The sequence below is a fragment of the Anomalospiza imberbis genome, chromosome 1 (genome assembly GCF_031753505.1).
Source record: "Anomalospiza imberbis isolate Cuckoo-Finch-1a 21T00152 chromosome 1, ASM3175350v1, whole genome shotgun sequence".
Lineage (NCBI taxonomy): Eukaryota > Metazoa > Chordata > Aves > Passeriformes > Viduidae > Anomalospiza > Anomalospiza imberbis.
In genome coordinates, this window is record NC_089681.1 from 67,050,954 (window position 1) to 67,068,319 (window position 17,366).

At 38.5% G+C, this 17,366-nt stretch overlaps 1 protein-coding gene across 7 annotated transcripts in view; it reads right to left on the reverse strand.

Annotated features, from left to right (window-relative positions):
- Positions 1–4,760: 4,760 nt before the first annotated feature.
- Positions 4,761–17,366, reverse strand: part of FHOD3 (formin homology 2 domain containing 3) — a 370,799-nt gene continuing 358,193 nt past the window's right edge. For all 7 annotated transcript variants that reach the window (XM_068195730.1, XM_068195740.1, XM_068195787.1 and 4 more), the window contains one exon: positions 4,761–10,610. In XM_068195730.1, coding sequence (XP_068051831.1) covers positions 10,541–10,610 — 70 coding nt within the window. In that variant the 3' untranslated portion in view covers positions 4,761–10,540. The remainder of the gene's footprint in view (positions 10,611–17,366) is intronic.

The following is a 17,366-nucleotide window of genomic DNA, read 5'->3' on the forward strand; positions in this document are numbered from 1 at the left end:
TTGTACATACAAACTGTCCCTCCTTTCATATAGTGACAGAGGTCATAATCCCTCTTTTCTTTTCATGTAATTTAATACAGTACTTCTCTACAAGTAAGCCTTTCTACCTTGCATATTAAGCTAAATGTGCCCTTCCCAGCCTTCCAACTCACTGCTGCATTTGGGCTTCATTTAGTCCAATGCTTGAAGAGTTGCTGCTAAAATGATTTCTGCACTTTTCTTTGTTGGGTTTGCCGGTATATAAAAATAAGAATCTTGTCCTTGCCATTAAGGCCTTCCTTTGTTTATTTTTACCCTGTATTGTTGATTTGGGATTTCCTTTCCGTTACCCAAATACCTTCCTTCCCAGTGTCCTTTCTGCTGTGGGGAGTACTCTTCGATGGAGTCTGAATTTTCATATGTGCCTTAGTGTTCCCCTTTACTGGGACTGTGTGAGCTTCTGATGTCTAAACACACAAGAAGTTGTGACTGTAGAGTAGAGAACACTGAGAATGTGTAAGACATTGGTGCTGATCATTCTTCAGGAAATTCATATCCCTGCGTATTAGATCTCCAGCCTTGTTGCTTGGAGAGCCATGCTCTGAAAGGTACAAAGAGCAGTAAACCCTGCTACTTTCTAATAGTGTCAATCCCCTTTACCAATAAATAATCTCCACAGTTAAACCACGCATATAACCACCTCATTTTCTTCCCACCTTGAAAAAATATGTTCTGAAATCAAAGTAAGAAGTTACCAGATTATAGAATCCACTTGCATATTCAAAAAATCCCTTGTGGTGTGACAGAAGCATAAATTATATAATGCTGTTGAGAGATATTTGAATATATGGATATTTATCTGTCATATACCATCATGCAAAATCCACTCTCAGATTAACTAATATCAAGTAATCACAACTTTATGAAGACCCTAATTACCTCTAGAAAAATTGATAGGATACTATCAAATAATAAGCGATTTACTCTTCATTATGCATGCCATCTAAGTCGTTCCTATCATAGAAAAGTAAGAAAACCTAAAGATGTGGAAGTGAGCTTTGCACAGAGGATGCAGATTTGGAGAAGTAACTATTTGCATTAAGCAAAATTAGTTGGCAAGAAATTTCTTAAAATTCTTAAGACCAGCCTTTAAATTGTTAGTTTCTATTAAACTGTCTTTCTGTAAAGAAATAGTAAAAATTTTGTAACAGTAATAGAGTTTCTACTGAAATTTTGTTTTCCTATGAGGAAATTTAATGGTTGTCACACTCCATAGTATTAAAAAAAAAAAAAAAAAGAAAAAAAAAGGCAAAAAAAGAGCAACTGGCTGCTTCAGGTTGTTTTGTTTTCAGATTTTGTAGTGTTTTGGCTTCTAAGAAGATGTAGAATTTCCAGATCATATAATTTTGGATGCTAACTGTGTTTGGTCCCACATGCTTGTAATCTGAACACATTTGAGATAATTTCTCTGGAAACAAGGATTCACTTTTTAATTTCAGGCTATGGTGTGCTGTCCATCCTTGAAAGAGAATTCCCCAGTGTAACTGGCGAGGTTAAAATTATTTAGGGACTTTTTTTGCCAGAGAAGAAATTCCATTTTCCATCTAGTTTAACATTCTAATAGTTATCTTTAGGGGTTTGGTTCAGGCTTGCTGATGTCCATCAGGCTTTTTCCACTGCTCACAGAGCCAATATCATCAAATTTTCATTTGGCTTTGGTCACTACTGCCTGATTTTCAATATACTTTATCATTATACTCACAGCAAGTTTTATTTAGATCAGAACAGTTGCTTTACGGAGGTTATTTAGATTTTTTTTTTTTTTATTAACCTGTGCAGCCATTGCTCCCCATAATTAATGCAGTACATCTGGGAGGTGTTCCAGACAGACCTATGTGAAGGCAATCTAGTCCACATTCAAATAGGTATCTTGCCATTTTACAAGAAGAGTTTCTTTCTTTCTTGACTTTACTATGAGGTCAATAATTTTCCCTAAGTTTATGTGAGGAAAAAGTTTGTTGAAACAATATCCAGGGCCTCTTTTTTAACAATAATTTTCCTTTGCTATATCTTGCCAAGATTATTTAAGCCTCCCAGTGCATATTTATAGGAAGCCTGGACAATGATGGAAGGAGGATTCATTTTTTTGAGACCTTGTTCAAGAGTCTCAGTATTTCATTGCTTTATTAAAAAGAAGAATTTTTACCTGGCTGTAGCTTTCCAATTCCTGGGAGAAATGTGTTTTCACAGGTTACTCCAAGGTCCACAGTACACATATTTATATCCAACAGGCAGTCATGGTGCATGCCTTTACCATGGTGGATCTGCTCCAGAGATGGATCTATTCCAGACCCTTTGTCACCTGCTGGCAGCTCACCTGAGCCCTGCCAGGCTCTGGCAGAGCTTTGTGCTCCCTGTACCAGGGATAAAATTTCAAACCACTGCTGTAAAGCAAATGCAGAGCTCTTCCAAGATAGGCTTGGCTAATGCTGCCTTCAGATGGAACAAGTAGAATGTTTACTGGAGGCTATGACATGGCTTTGACTCACCTTTGCCTTCAAGTTTGTCCAGTTTTAAGTGCCGTGGATTTCACTGACAGGTAATTTCCTTTGTTGCTTGTTAAGTGCTGTTCTTCTTGTATTAAGTACGGAAGAAATAAAGGAGAGGACGTACAGAAGTCAAGACTAGTTGTTTTGTCTGTTTTCTAGGCAGAAAGATCTGAACACTCACCAAGAGAGGGCTACAAACTTGTTAGCATGATTTTGGCATATGCTTAAAGCATTTCTGCTCATTATAACACCAATAACAGAGCAGGATATGCTCAGGGATGTGTCCTGAGACACAGAACGAGTCTCACCCTCCCCAGTGCTGGTACACATCTTCTGTACAGTGACGTGCTCCATAGTGTTTTGCAGCTACATAACAAATTACAGGCTCTGGAATTGGCTCAAACAAGAGAGAAAGCTTGGTGCAGCAGTGGGAGAGAGGTTGGTGTTGGAGAGAACTGGACTCTGAGTCTTGGAAACTGAGAATTGGTATTTTTGAGCAGAATACCTCTTCAGATGGGTGAGTCCTGCTCCTACTCAAAATTCACTCAGGAAAAGCTGTGGAGAGGCCCTCACTGGCATGACACTTCATGTTAGCTGTGTTCCTTTTGGGATTTCCCAGCAGAGGTCCGTCTTATCAGAGTGATGCCAATACAGGCATCATTCTTCATTTCCTGCAAAGAAACTTGCAAGAGGTGAAGCTTTGAGAACAGCCCTCTCCCTTTTCCAAACTGCATTCCCATCAGAAAACTTGGAGAAGTTATGATAGGAAAAAACAGTTTGTTTTTTTTTTTTTTTCTTTAGTTGTGTGTTCTCAAACTGTTTTGAAGGGTTTATAAACCAGGGCATGCAGCTTTGCAATGGATAATCTGCATACTTACTCATTCCCTGACTACAGGCCAGAGGCTTCTCTGTGACAACAAATGAGTTCTGACTGGGCACCAGGTCTGAAAAATATATGCATGCATTGTCACTGCACATCTGGAATTTAGAACTGCTAATGGATATGCTGTGATAGAAAAGAAAAGTGTCTGGCCAATAAACTTGGTTTATATATTTATTTTAAAAAGCATTACCACATTTCTGGCTAGTAGCCTTTCATCCTCTAGACTTTACACCAGTGTATCTGGAATGCTAAGCAGCTCTTTCAGGGATGCAGCCATATCCCAAAAAGCACCTTTTTTATTTGAAATAACTTTTAAAACTAATTAAAAAGGAGGAAGGTTTACATACCTAGCCTTGTATATCAGCTCCTACAATCTCACAAACCACAGGTGAAAATTCTCTCAGACTCTCTGTCAACCCACTTTATTTTCCAGGGTGCCGCTATGAACATGTGCAGCTGTCTTTGAATAATATATTTTGACCTCATTACATGTGCAACTCAAAAGAGCAAATGTGAGCAGCTTTTTCCCAGGACTAGCAGTGGAAATCTGAGCATTTTGAATTCCTACATGTCACTTTGACCCCCTTGTCACCATAGTCCTTGAACCCACAGGCAGAACTCAGCTCAGCTTCTGTAGGGGCAGGGATGCCACATTTGTCAACTCAGCATCTCTCAAGTGCTGGGAAATAGCAGTAGAAGAAAGCATCAGAGACCAGCAAAGAGAGAAAACTGTAAGACCACTGTCTCTCTCGGCATGGTCATAGGCAGCCACCAGAAAAATACATTCCATGACAATGCATGAAAAGTATTTCAGCCAAGTTGAAGGCAAGTCTTGTTTACAAGCCACCTTTACAGCTCTGAAGCTCTGGCAGGGGCAGTGTTTCACGTCTTGATGCAGAGGCAATATGAAAAGCTTCCCCACATAGAGGTTGTCTTTTATCTTATTGATGTTTGCTTCTGTAAATCTCATACCTGTACAGTGTGAGCTCTGTGCACAGAGTATTTTTTAGGCAGGAACCAACTCCAATCTGATGGCAGTGCCATGTATGTTTAAGTGAGGATTTGTAGAGCAGGAATACTGAAGACCTGGAGAACCAGAGACACATTTTCACTTTCTTCACTCAAGATTAGGAATTAGGCTCAAACTGTGGAACCAGGTGTAAAAGATCAGTTTCTCATCATCAGACCACCCAGATGGCTTACTGGCAGCTGTTTTGATGTCCACATGATGGCATTGCAGGTACATGGAGGAAATGAGGAAAAATAATTCATGTTCCCCTTTCCCATCCATTTTCCACCCAGGCTCTCATGATTGGCTTCATCAACAAAACAAGAACCAGCCCTGTCAGTGCTTTATAAAGCTTTATTGCAAGATGTGTTTACATAACGCTGCAGAGGTGAGCTTTTTAACTACTTATATCAAGAACTTTTGGACACTGGTCTGCGGTCAGTTTTCCATATTGACCCTGCATGGCACAGAAAAAAAAAATAGGGTGTGATGGGATCTTTCCAGACAGTAAAGTGGGAAGAGTGGGGGGAGAAGAGGCAGATAAAAATAAAATCCTCCCTAATTTATACTAAACGTGACACAGCTTCTGAAGGATCAATACAAACGGTAGGTAAGCTTCGTGTGTAATAAAATCTTAAAAGAGTAATTCAAGTTCTTTATGAAATAGAACAGAAACAAAAATGCATTTTCATGGACAATTAAATTTAACATAGAATGAATTCACCTAAAATGAGAAAATAACAAACAAAACCAAAAAACTCAACCAAAAGGACCTGTAGATAATATCTCTGACCATGCATGGCTTGTTTTTTAAATTACAATTCACAGAATAACACTGCTGGAGAGCCTATTTTACACTATGCTACACAGAACATGGAAAAACATGAGTAGTGACATTTACACAATTTTACAGTATTTCTCCTTCGTCTAAGAAACATGTCCTCTTCTACTTTACATTTTTTTACAATTCCCAGCTCACAAAAAAAGGACACTATATGCGCAAAGACAGTCTTTAAAAAGGAGAAATGCATCCAATGCTACAAATAAACCTTTTCTTTCACAGAAGCCTCTGTATTAGATAGTGATTAAACAAAATATATCTCTATCTGCCACTCAATGTGAAATGGACTAATTAGAATTTTTTTTTTTTTTGGCATAAACATCAAACTATACATCTCTGAAACTTCTTTCTATATAACTATTAAACTGCTTGCCAAAAACTTCTTGGGGTCACATCTGAAATGCCAAATGACCCAGATGCTGCCCCAGTTGAAGCAAAGGAAGGTGGGCCATACATGCTGTTCAAATGTTTGTGAATGGTTTTCAATGGTTGCCTACAACCAAACATTTTCTCATTCAAAACTTCTTCAGTTTATTTTCTTTCAGAGCCTGTAAGTACCTGGCAGTTTTTCCTCCAGGAACATCAACATCTGTATCCCTTCCAGTTTACACAAGTGTTTATTGCATCCTGCTGCTGCAAGCACAGAGCCACCATCTGTCTGTGTCCCAGGGTCAGGCTGCCCACCAGTGCACATTGAGCCCGCCTTGAAGGTAATGGGAGCATTGGAACATGTGCAGTGAGCTACAGGAGTGAAAATGAGAGAGGAACATGCTCCTGCTTCTGCCTAACACCATGTCCTCATGCATCTTTTGGATAGAGGCAGGCAGTGTGTGCGCCTGTCCATGAGCTGCAGTGGAAGGATGAAGGATGTGAAACTGGTGGGCTGGCACCTTGTTCCCATTTAATCTCTGTGAAATCAAAGCATTGCAATAACCACAGCCACACAGTGAACCTGAACACAGACTACTGCCATCAGCCACAAGGTTTCCAAACCATTTTGGACAGCCACTTGCTGTGGTTACATCCCCAGGGAGGCTGCTGGAGGGCAGGTGCCTGAGAAAAGGAACCAGCTGCTGCATCTACAGTGGCATTGTGCCCCTCAGGGTTGTGGTGCTTGTTGAAGTCCTCAAATGTAATTTCTCAATAGCTTTTAGTGTTGGCCAGGGTACATTTAGAGCACAGCACACCTGGGATTTAAGGTGCTGTCCTGCAGAACCTTACAGGAGGCCCTTGCTGTTCACTCACATCAGGACTGACTCAAAATTTCTGTTAAACTGGGACAATAACTCATATCTTGATATTCACATGTGATTATCTATTATGCTAAAGCCAAAGTCTTGTCTGTCTACAAAATGGATGTGTTATTTTGCTGACAGAATCAATCACTGCAAAGATTCACTAAAAAAGGGTTTCAAAAGAGAAAAAGAAATGTATTTTTAAAACATTTAAAACTGTTTGAAGCTGCTTCCAGTATTTAAGGGCGAAAGAAAGACCCTCATTAAACCACCTTTTTTTTTTTTTTTTTTTGTTGATTTTGGATTATGGACAAGGAGCTATCAAACAGAAAGGTCATACATAGAAGCCAAGGGGCTATAAAACATCTGGAATCCATGAGACTGGTGCCTGACCTGACTGAAAAGTGAAGAGTGATGAATTTAACTTTTGTGAGGGATCTTTTACTCTTGAGTGTGGCACCCAAGCATTCCCTGAGGATTTCTTCACTGCAACTGCTACTGAGCATTATCTCCACTTGGGAGTGAGATTATAGAAAGTATTTGCATGCAGTCTGCTTTTAAACATCAAGCGAGATGAAAGAAAATTAGGATAGCTTCCCTTTGGAGGTTATTTCATGTGCTAAAGTTTACCTCAGCATCCAGATCAAGAAGGTATTATGGTGGCAGTCAAGCAGACACAGTGCTCTGGGCACTGCATTTGCAGCTGACTGGGTCTATCGGAAAGGGAAGAGAGGTAGTTATTATGGCTGCAAGTATTTAAAAACAGCCTTCATGGACCTCTGAGTGAGAAATAGGAACATGTGTTACTACATTGTGTATCCAATATTTTTATATTTGTCAGAAACCAGTCCATATCTCACACAAAAGTTGTCTTAAAACAAGTGTTACATCCTTATGGTGGGCTCTTCCAATGATGGAAGGGCAGGCAGCAGCTCAAAACCTGAAGGTTATAACATCACCAGACAGAGAGAGGCATACAGATATAATGAATTCCTCCACTTCATCTGGAATCCACTAGTTAGATGAAGGGGAACAAATGTCATTCCCACAGTCAGGGCATGCTGGCACTCTGGAGGAAATACTGCCCCCTTACAGATTAGTTGGTCATTTTTATGAGGAACCAAAATGGAAATTTCTCCTGTAGTTACTGTGCTATACTGTGTCTGATGATCTTATTGCAATAAGCGGTGAGGACAGTGGAATTTATCTGACAGTATACTAGTGCATAAACAAGACCAAGTTATTCCTCAGAAAAGTTGCTATCAGTTTTATAGATAAAGAGCACAAACAGAAAAACAAATGCCATAGAAGAACAGAAAAGGAAGAATCTGCTTCACATATAAGATCCAGAGAATCTGAAAGAAACCACCTTTTTTTCCACTGAACTTACTCCAACTTATATTATTCCCCATATTTAATGTTCTCCTTGATAAGGAGCATATAAAGTTTTGCAAAATTTTTGCACAATTTGGAAAATTCACATGCCCAAATTCACCATCTACGGCATGTTTCAGAGACAGGCGCTGTACTATGCTTAAATGAAACACAAATTTGTTCTGTGTTAGAAAGTGGCCACTAACAGCCAAGTGGTCACCAATTTTGCACATTCAGCATATTTTAATTAAAATATTAATTTTTAAAGACTTGTTTGATTTTCTCCCTCCAATCAAATATAGGATCTCTGACAGCATAAATGTAATTTGTTGTGTTTTTGGTTTTTTTATCACTTAGCAAGTAGCACAGTTCAACATGACCATTTACATTCAGGGTGTCTTCCTCTTGTTTCAGACTTCAAACACCTCCACGAACCCCCATTACCTTCAGTTCTTTGTTCTAAGCAAACTTAAGCAAGATTTTAAAAGTTCCTAGTGGTGAGCACCATATAAAGATCCACTTTCAAATCCAGATGCTCATAGGTCTTGCCTATTTTTCAGTGAAATTAGTTATATGCCACTTCCATTTCCTAACCAGCTCCTTCCTTTCCACAGCCTTCAAATACACAACATATTATATTGATTAACCAACTACTGCCTTCTGTCTACTTGTAAAATCAGCTTTTTAACAAACTGAGGGGAAAACCACATCAAACTCAATGCTGTTCTTAAGAACCATTGCTCATTAGTGACTTTTTATTCCATGGTAGATCCAAGGCATTGGCAGATAAAGAATGAAATGTTACAATCAAGAGGGTGGACAGCATAGTTAGGATGTTCAGCCACAGATCTCACTGCAGTGTTGCCAGCTCCCTGGCTCTGTCATCACTTGGATGCTGTACTCAATGCATGTGATGGATGACCATGGTTTCAGAGGTTTATTGTGTTTGGTTTAACTCTCTTGAACAATCTTCAGTGATTATCCTGTCCTTAAAGAGAGCAGAGTAGAATAACTTGAAGTACCTGACCTAGCCTGGGTGGCAGAAGCAACATTGCTATGGCATTAGGACCCCAGCATAGACTATTATTTAACTCTATTTTCCAAGTGTGTTTTGCAGCCAAAATGGAACCCTGTTGCCATTACTAAACTGCTGCAGTTCCTCAGTTAACCAGCTTGAAGAAAGTCTTGTTGTTACTGCTGTGCAGACATACCCTTAATCTTAGAGGCTAAGGCAATGGAAAGAGACAATCTTGTGCATCCTTGAGGATCTATTGGACATATACAGACTTTGGCTTAAAGAGTTCCCTTTATGTTATTGTTGTTTGCAGTTCTCTTTAAAATACATCAGCGTTGGCTACGGTTACTGTTCAATTCATCTTCACTTCTGTATATGTCCTCCACTTAAAGGCAGATGAGTTGACTAAAGGTTCTTCAAACATGCTGAGGGCAGTTATAAAAGTCAGTTATAAAACTGTGAGATAAGGGCAAATATCTTGGAGTTGCTTACTGTGGTACCCACTCCACTGGTATCAAGGATAATAACAGCAAAAACCAGTAAAGAACAGCAAAAACACAGCAGGCTTTTTAGCAGAGCTATTTCATATTCAGATTCATTAAATTGAAATAAAATCACCACCACATTATCTTGCAGCAGAGAAAAGCAGCATGAAGGGCACAGGCAAGTGAACAAAACTTCTTGATCTTAGCATCCAAATGCATTTATCGAGTATGTAAAATTGTTGACGTAGATCTCTCTGAAACTGTACAAATGCAGAGTACAACCACAGCTCAACAAGAGGGAGGAACTGTGCTCTCTCCTCTGTGTGCATGCTGCTATGCACAGGATGAGTGTGCATTAACGCACATGAATTCAGAATCCTAAACTCTCCACTTGTATTGCAGGCTATGGCCTGCCCCACAGGGTGAATCACACCGAACAACACTGAGTTCCTGCAAAAAAGACATTCTTTTCCTCCTGTCCAGGTGGAACAGTAAGGCCCCACAGTGAAAATCATGGTCCAGCTGGCTTCAGCAAAAGCATGATTTCACACCATGACTGCATATGTACAGATACATGCACACACGTCCACACATTCATTCTGTACATATACAAAGGTACACATACATTTTTACATTCTTTGGAGGCAAAATAATAAAATACCCAACAAACCACAGGGTTGCACAGACTGTGCATCTTTGCTTAATGAATCTGCTTGAGGAAAACTTGGGCTGTTGTAACAGGAGTTATTTTGCCTCTTTAAGGACTGTTCCTTGCATTGACAAAATGCCACACATTTACAATGACTAAAACAGGGCACAAGGAAAGCCAAGGTAAACACAGCTCACATAATGACAGATAACCTAGAGAGCCCCCTCCTACCCACATCAACACACCATGAGAAGAAGAAGCCATGTGCTTTCACTTAAGAACACTGAAATGCTTCCTCAGTTACTGTCTGGATGTCATGCTGAGCTGTGGCACACACTTCTTCTGCCCTGGATGTGGGATTTTGCTTTTTGTCGCTTATTAAAATTGAACTAACAGAGGATAGGATGTTGGGAGCAGCAGAGGAGGCTGGCAGTTCAATGCCACACTGAAGCGTTGTCAGCCTGTGTGCTTCAGATAAACGGCTCTTCTTCTTGCCACCTCTGGGATGTCAAACCTGCATCTCAGAAGTGCTGATGAGGCCCAGTGCTTTGGCTTCTTCTGGTGTTAGCCCACTCTTTAGAGTCCTTCTCACTGCACAGTCATGGATTCCAAAAGCAGACCAAAAAAAAAAAAAAACAAAACAAAACAAAACAAAAAAACAAAAAAACAAAAAAAAAACCAAAACCAAAACAAACCAAACCAAACCAAAAAACAACAAAGAAAATGCAAACAATTAGAATCAATAATTACACAAGCTGCAAAAACCCCTTTGAACATGCAAGCTCAATCAAATCAGAAGTTGCTATCTATTTAGGGCCTTAAGTTCAGAAACACTGATTAATGCCCTACGGCAAACTCATTGGAGCATCAACAGCAACTCCAAAGAGTCAGGCAAAAATACATTTATCATTTGACATTTAGTCAACAAGAAGTTTTAAGGAAAAGTACCCCAGCTTTTGAAGACTTTTCTTTTTCTCTGAAATTGTATCAGTTGATTTTCAGTCCATAGAAAGTATCATCTGCCCTATTATTTTAAAATTCATAAGAATTTTTAAAAAGAGATTTGGGAGCTTTATAGGGATCTATGTATCTATCTATCTATCCAAATCCTTTAAGATTTGTAAAGCACTCCCCCCAAAAGTTAAAAGACTATAAATTTGACTACTTTATAGTTGATTAAAATCATTAAAACTACTGTTTTGATACATGCTCCCCTTTCTTTTGTAATGTTCCCCCATCCTAGTGCCATTTGTGTCATCTTTGCTATTGGTAGTCTGCAGGATTTTAGCTGAATTTAAACGATAAATTTAAGCCAATCAAAGCCACTAAGAAATTTGTTCTTAATTTTCCATAGAGTGTCCTGAACACTAGCCCTGACAAGAATTTTAACATTTATGATTGCGTTTTTTATTCAGAAACAAGTGACTGTGTCACTGCACACAGTAAGCATCAGTGTCCTAGTTTTACTGGTGCTTTGATTTTCAGGTGAATTCACACTTTAATGTTCCCCAAGTGCAAAATGCACATTGAGAAGTTCAAGCTTCATGCAAAGCATAAACAGTGACTTAATATTGAACAGAATACATTTGGAGTCTAGAAACAGTGAACTCTAGAGGAAACTAATCTTAGAGAAACCAATTGCAAAGAGTGGTCAAGGAGTTCTTGCATCATTTAGCACAATTAAGATCTTTCATTTACTGAGATATTCAGTCCATGTAACTGAAACTGGGTGGTCACACTCACGGGTCGAGCAGGAGTGAGAGAAGGGAATGGATTGGCACAGAAAACAAGGGGATAAGATAAAGGAAGAATATGGCATATCTGAACATTGGATACCATGCAGGTTGAATGAAGGGGATCTATTTTTGGTTGTGGAACAACTTTCATCAGATACTGAGGTTAATCAAATGAGCTGGGAATGCCACATTTCTACTTCCCTCCATTATCAAACCATTACTTGAAAACTTTTTTTTCAACACTCACTCCTTTCTCCTAGATTATTTGTATTATTAAACACCACCAGGGGTCTCCATGACAGCTTTTTAGGATTCCCAGTTTTTCCTACAATACTGATTGGCAATATCTCCCAAGTTTACCAATACTTAGCTTAAAGCACTGCAAGGTTAAATGAAACTGACAAAACTAAGCTTAAGGAAGACCAAAAAAGTACTACCAGGAGAGAAATAAACTTCAGAAAATGCTGTGGTCTCCTTAATAAAGAATAGCCAACAGGACTTTTGAGTCAGTTCTCATCACTGGCACTCTTTCTGGCATCTCAGATTTGATATACAAAATATCCATGCTGTCAAGTGGTAATTTCTAGACATATGCTGTGGAATACCTTAGGATCTTAAGGTCTCAGTGAATCACCCAATGCTTATTTCTATATGAAAATGAACCGTATCAGGAATGGAGTTGAAGGAAAAAATCCAAGAAAGCTGCAGTAGAAACATTTCTGTCATATTAAACCCAAAGATTTCCCTGTGTATTTTACTTGCTTAGCTGCCTGCACTGCCTCTCCTCTGAATGCTTTTTTCTTTACCCTCTGTAACATCAACAGCCAAACATGGACCATAGCTTGTTTGGGCACCAGAAAAGAATGTCATGCTAAAAAATATAGGAGACCAAACTTTCCAAAGGGTGGCTGTCTAGATGACATTTCAGCTTCCCACTGATGCAAAAGTGAGCTGGAAAACCAAATGTGGAACGAATTTCCACATTTTAGACACTTCTGTGGAAGTGTCAAACGAAATGCATTCAGGATATCCCCAACTCTCTCAAACCACACTCACTCACTCACATTTTCAAACTGAGCACAGTAACTACTGTAAAACAAAACTATTTTTTTTCTGTCAGACGGGAAGAGAAAAAAATCATTATTCCTGTTTGCAAACATTTCACAGGAACTGATGTACTCTACTAACACTGGTTAGGTATTGGACTAAGCATAATTCTGCTCTTATTTATGATAAGATAAATCTGGAACAACCTTCTTTAGGTCAGTACAATTGCTACTGCACAAATAATTGAGCTGAGACTCTATCTAACAACTAAAATGAAAATGAGTGCCTCTGTAAATTCTACCAAGCAGAACACAGTTGTTTAAATTCCTCCATCAGCCTGAGTAAGAGAATTACTAGTTTACTAGGAAAAGCCAAATGGATCTACAATAATATATAGGTTTATTTGAAGTAAACTACAGGAGTTTATATTCAGAAACCATAATTAGGAGTTAAAATACCATGGTAGAAACCATCTTCATGGAAAAGCAAGTAGTCTTCTTTATGTTAAACAACATAAGTCTCTGAATCTCCAGATGCCTACCTATCAAACATACCAAAGTATTAGACTGACATAATTTTGTATTAACCCTTTGATGACTGAAGGAAAGAAATCCTGTATGTAGCAGGTAGTAAGGACGAGTGCCCTGTTCTGTGTTTGCTGTATGATTCACACAAGAAGTCTGGAGACCAACTCCACACTTGTATTTTTTGTGCCACTGCAAAACAAGTAGGAATGGCAATACTCAATGAATTGCTGGGACATATGCAGCTGTAATTAAACAAAACAACCCTAGGTTCTAACTTAGTTCTCCTTTAATACAGAAAATAATAACTTGGGTTTAAAATATTACAGCGACTGAAGGTATTAAGCAGGAAATTTCCAGCAGGAAAAAAGAAAAAAAAGAGGAAAAAAATAGCTCCAAACAATACGGAACTTTGGTGGTCATAATGAGATTGTCACGAAAATAATAAAAAGCAAAGATGTAAAGAATATTTTCAGTGACAGAATGATTTCCATAAAAACTGATGGCTGCTGACTTGTATAAACTAAGCATGTGGGGCCAAATACTGCAATATACTGTGGCTACTGGCAAGATTAAAGCTGTCCACCATCACTAGGCAACTGGAAGGATAACAGCTGACAGAACCATGGCCCAGACTCAAATAAGGGAATTCTTAACCCTATAATGCAATAGGACAGTCTGACACTGAAGCCACTTAGTGTTTGAAGTATTATGCACTTAGGAAGATGAAAGTAGTTTAATAAAGGGTCTCTTTTATAAAAATTGTATCTACTATGCACAAATTACAGTATGTTTCCTGATCTGAAGATACAGTGGATGGGTGCAGCATACATAGTTACACAAGTTCCAGCCCCACTATTCTCTGCACTGACTTGTTGAACATAAAGGCTTGTGGGTGATGAAACCAGGAGAAGGCTGAGTTATGTACAGGAGCAAAAACTGCTGTGGGAGGTGGGTGAACCTTGCCTTGACATTATGTTACACACGTGTCCTCAGTGATTTGTTTATTTCCTCATAAAGCTTAGTAGGGTTCCTCTACCTTAGGTCATGAACATGTTCTGTCATCAAAACTGAATGCAGGGAGATACTTTCCTTCCATGTTTCATAGACAATGCAAAATTACATTTCTCAACCTAGGTCTTCACTCTCCCTGCTTCACTGAACTTTGTCATGTTTCTAACTGGACTAGACATAATATCTTGGCTTGTAAAACTCTTGGCCTGCTTCAGATCACATTAAACTGAGTTATGGAATGTATTTTGGAGGCAGTGACAATAAAAAAGAGACTTTCAAATGACCTTTTAGGTTCTTCAAGCAATTTTTAAAACATTTGCTAAAGAAACATAACATCGAGAGAAAATAACTTTTACTCTTGTCACAAGCAAAGCCTGCTGAGATCCAATAACCAAGAAACTAAATGTTGTTTTTCTGGGGTTAGAGTGTATGATATTCTTTATTAATCATGAAATCTAGAATTCTATTTGATATTCTGGCAGAATGCATCCAGCATATGCTTAGGATGAACTCAATGAATTTGACTCTGCCTGTTGGGTCAAAATCTACAGAGATATACAGCCTTCACATTATGCTGGAAAAGTTTTTAAAAAGAGTAATTCCTGAAGCATAGCTTTGTCAGAGAATATAATTATCTAGGATTTGGTTGTTTCTTTAAAGAGCAAATAGCACTCCTAATTTCTCCTCTCTCCATACTTTTTTTTTTTTTTTTCAGATTCAACAAAGAGTAAGGATCAGTCTGGCTGGCACCATTTATTCTTGCATTTGCAATGGCTTTTGGCATGTGTGTCTACATTTGTGTGAGTCACTTGTAAGGCAGAATAGATGTGACCATTCTCCTGCTCAGGCAGTCATAGAATGAGTGCCATTCCTGATACAAAGATGTGGCAGCCACAAAACTTTCCCTTTGTCCCAGGTAAACTAGCAAGTTGCTGATTTGGAATGAAGAAAATTCCACGTGGTGTAAATTACACAGTGAGGACAGCAAAAAGGACAGATTATAAGAGACAATATAGGCCAGCTCCATCATCTCATTTCATTTAATGTATCTTAGGGTTTTTTTTTTCCTGCTACATATCCACATCCAGCTTGCACACTTAAGTTTATGTTTTCATATATTTACATTTAACATATTGTCTTGGACTTTATTACAGTGAGTCCAGCAATGGCAATTTGCAACTCAAAAGTTCAATCCATACAGCCTTGAACATATTTTCTTATTTTAATCCTTGACATATTTTTATGCCACTATCTATATAAGTTATGTTTAATTATGCATATATCATTGCTTAATACAAGTAGGCCTAAATGCTTAATAGAAATCCTGTAACATTTTGTGTAGCAATTTTCTTACAGAGCTTTGCAGGTGAATTTTTGGAGTATATCATACACTTCTCTGAAGAAGTACAGACAACTGAAATTTAGTCTTTGTCTGGGTCAGCCACATACAAAACTCTCAGAACCAACATATAATTATGTATTATCATTCTGCAGCTTTGCTTTGAGTCCTGTCAACACTTCATAGATGGCACAAGTGTCTCCTAACAAGAAATCTAGTAGGTAACAACCACCTTTGGGTGTTACTTATGGTGGCTGTGACATAAAGAGGAGTCTAGCAGTGGGAAAGGACAAACTGGCACTTTATAAGGAAAGATAAATTTGCTTTTTTCGTCTCCAGGTGGCTTATATTATACGGAACAAAAAGTAGCATTGCTTTAGAGAACCTGGGCTGCATATGAAGAGCATATGTGTTTTCAAAGTACTATTTAACATGTAGTTGAAACTGTTAAAGTTTCCAACCTTATGTATTTCACAGATCATCATTTACATAGTCCCAACAGTAGGGCAGAAAAGAAGATTTAACTCCTTCCTTGAAAGCCTTCTGTGACAAAATCTCCTTAATTTACATGAATTCCACTATGAAGAGTTACTACTAAAAGCAATCCTGCTGCTACCTCTTTCATAATTTCTCCCACTTAACTTCACCAGTCAGAAGTGATTCCACTAATAAGAGTATAAAGCTCACCAGCAACCAAGGCTGCATGACTGAGTATATAGTGAGTCATGACTGAGTCACTATACACTGTTTTCAAGACCAGACTATGCATTAAATATGCACAGGTTGGAAAAAGACAGGACATGGGATACAAAAAGTAAATCATCTAATGTAAGTGTTTAAGGCCCGCAGCCTTTGCCTTTCATTTGGAATTTTAAAATGACCCACTAAGGGCATTTATCAGCCTCTGAACACTGAGATGTCTCTTGGAGAGTGACTTGGCAGAGAAGTGTGACCAAGCTTGAGCACCTGGACTCTACAGAGTGCAAATTAACTATTCCCATTAGGAATCCATGCTGGGCAATAAAACAGTAAAAGGCATCCTCTCTATGAGCCCATCAGATGAAAAATAACTATGATCAAAACAATCTTGTAAATTCACTAAACAGATGGTGTTATTCTGCCTAGAGAAAGCCATATATATATATATATATATATATATATATATATAATTATATAATTTCCTGGCCATAGTGCTGGGGCAAGAGAAATGCAATATAGCTTTTTGTGAAACATTTTTGTTCATCTTCTAAGAGAGACTTCCCTTCAAACACTCTGACACTCATGTCCTAGCAATCTCCTTGGTGGCAGCAGAGGGCTCCCTTTGGCAGCTGTGGCACACAGGAGGTGGTGTTTGTTTGCTGCACTTCTTTAGAAAGGAAGCATGAAAACCACCCTGTACCTCTTTGTCTTCTCTCATTCTCAGATGAGGTGCTTTCCAGAAGAACTCAGTGATTTTGTCAGTCAGCAACTCACTGAGGCCGAGTTCTTACTAGGATACTGAAAGACATGATCTTTCAGGAAGGAAGGATGATGCAAATAAGGAATAAATCACTGACTGGAGAAAAATTTGCAACTTATTTAATACCGAGAGAAAACAAATAAAATACTTATCCTATTGACTTTGGATTAATGGTGTGCAACTCAACTATCCCCATTTTTTTAAATACTTAAAACTTACCCTATCCAA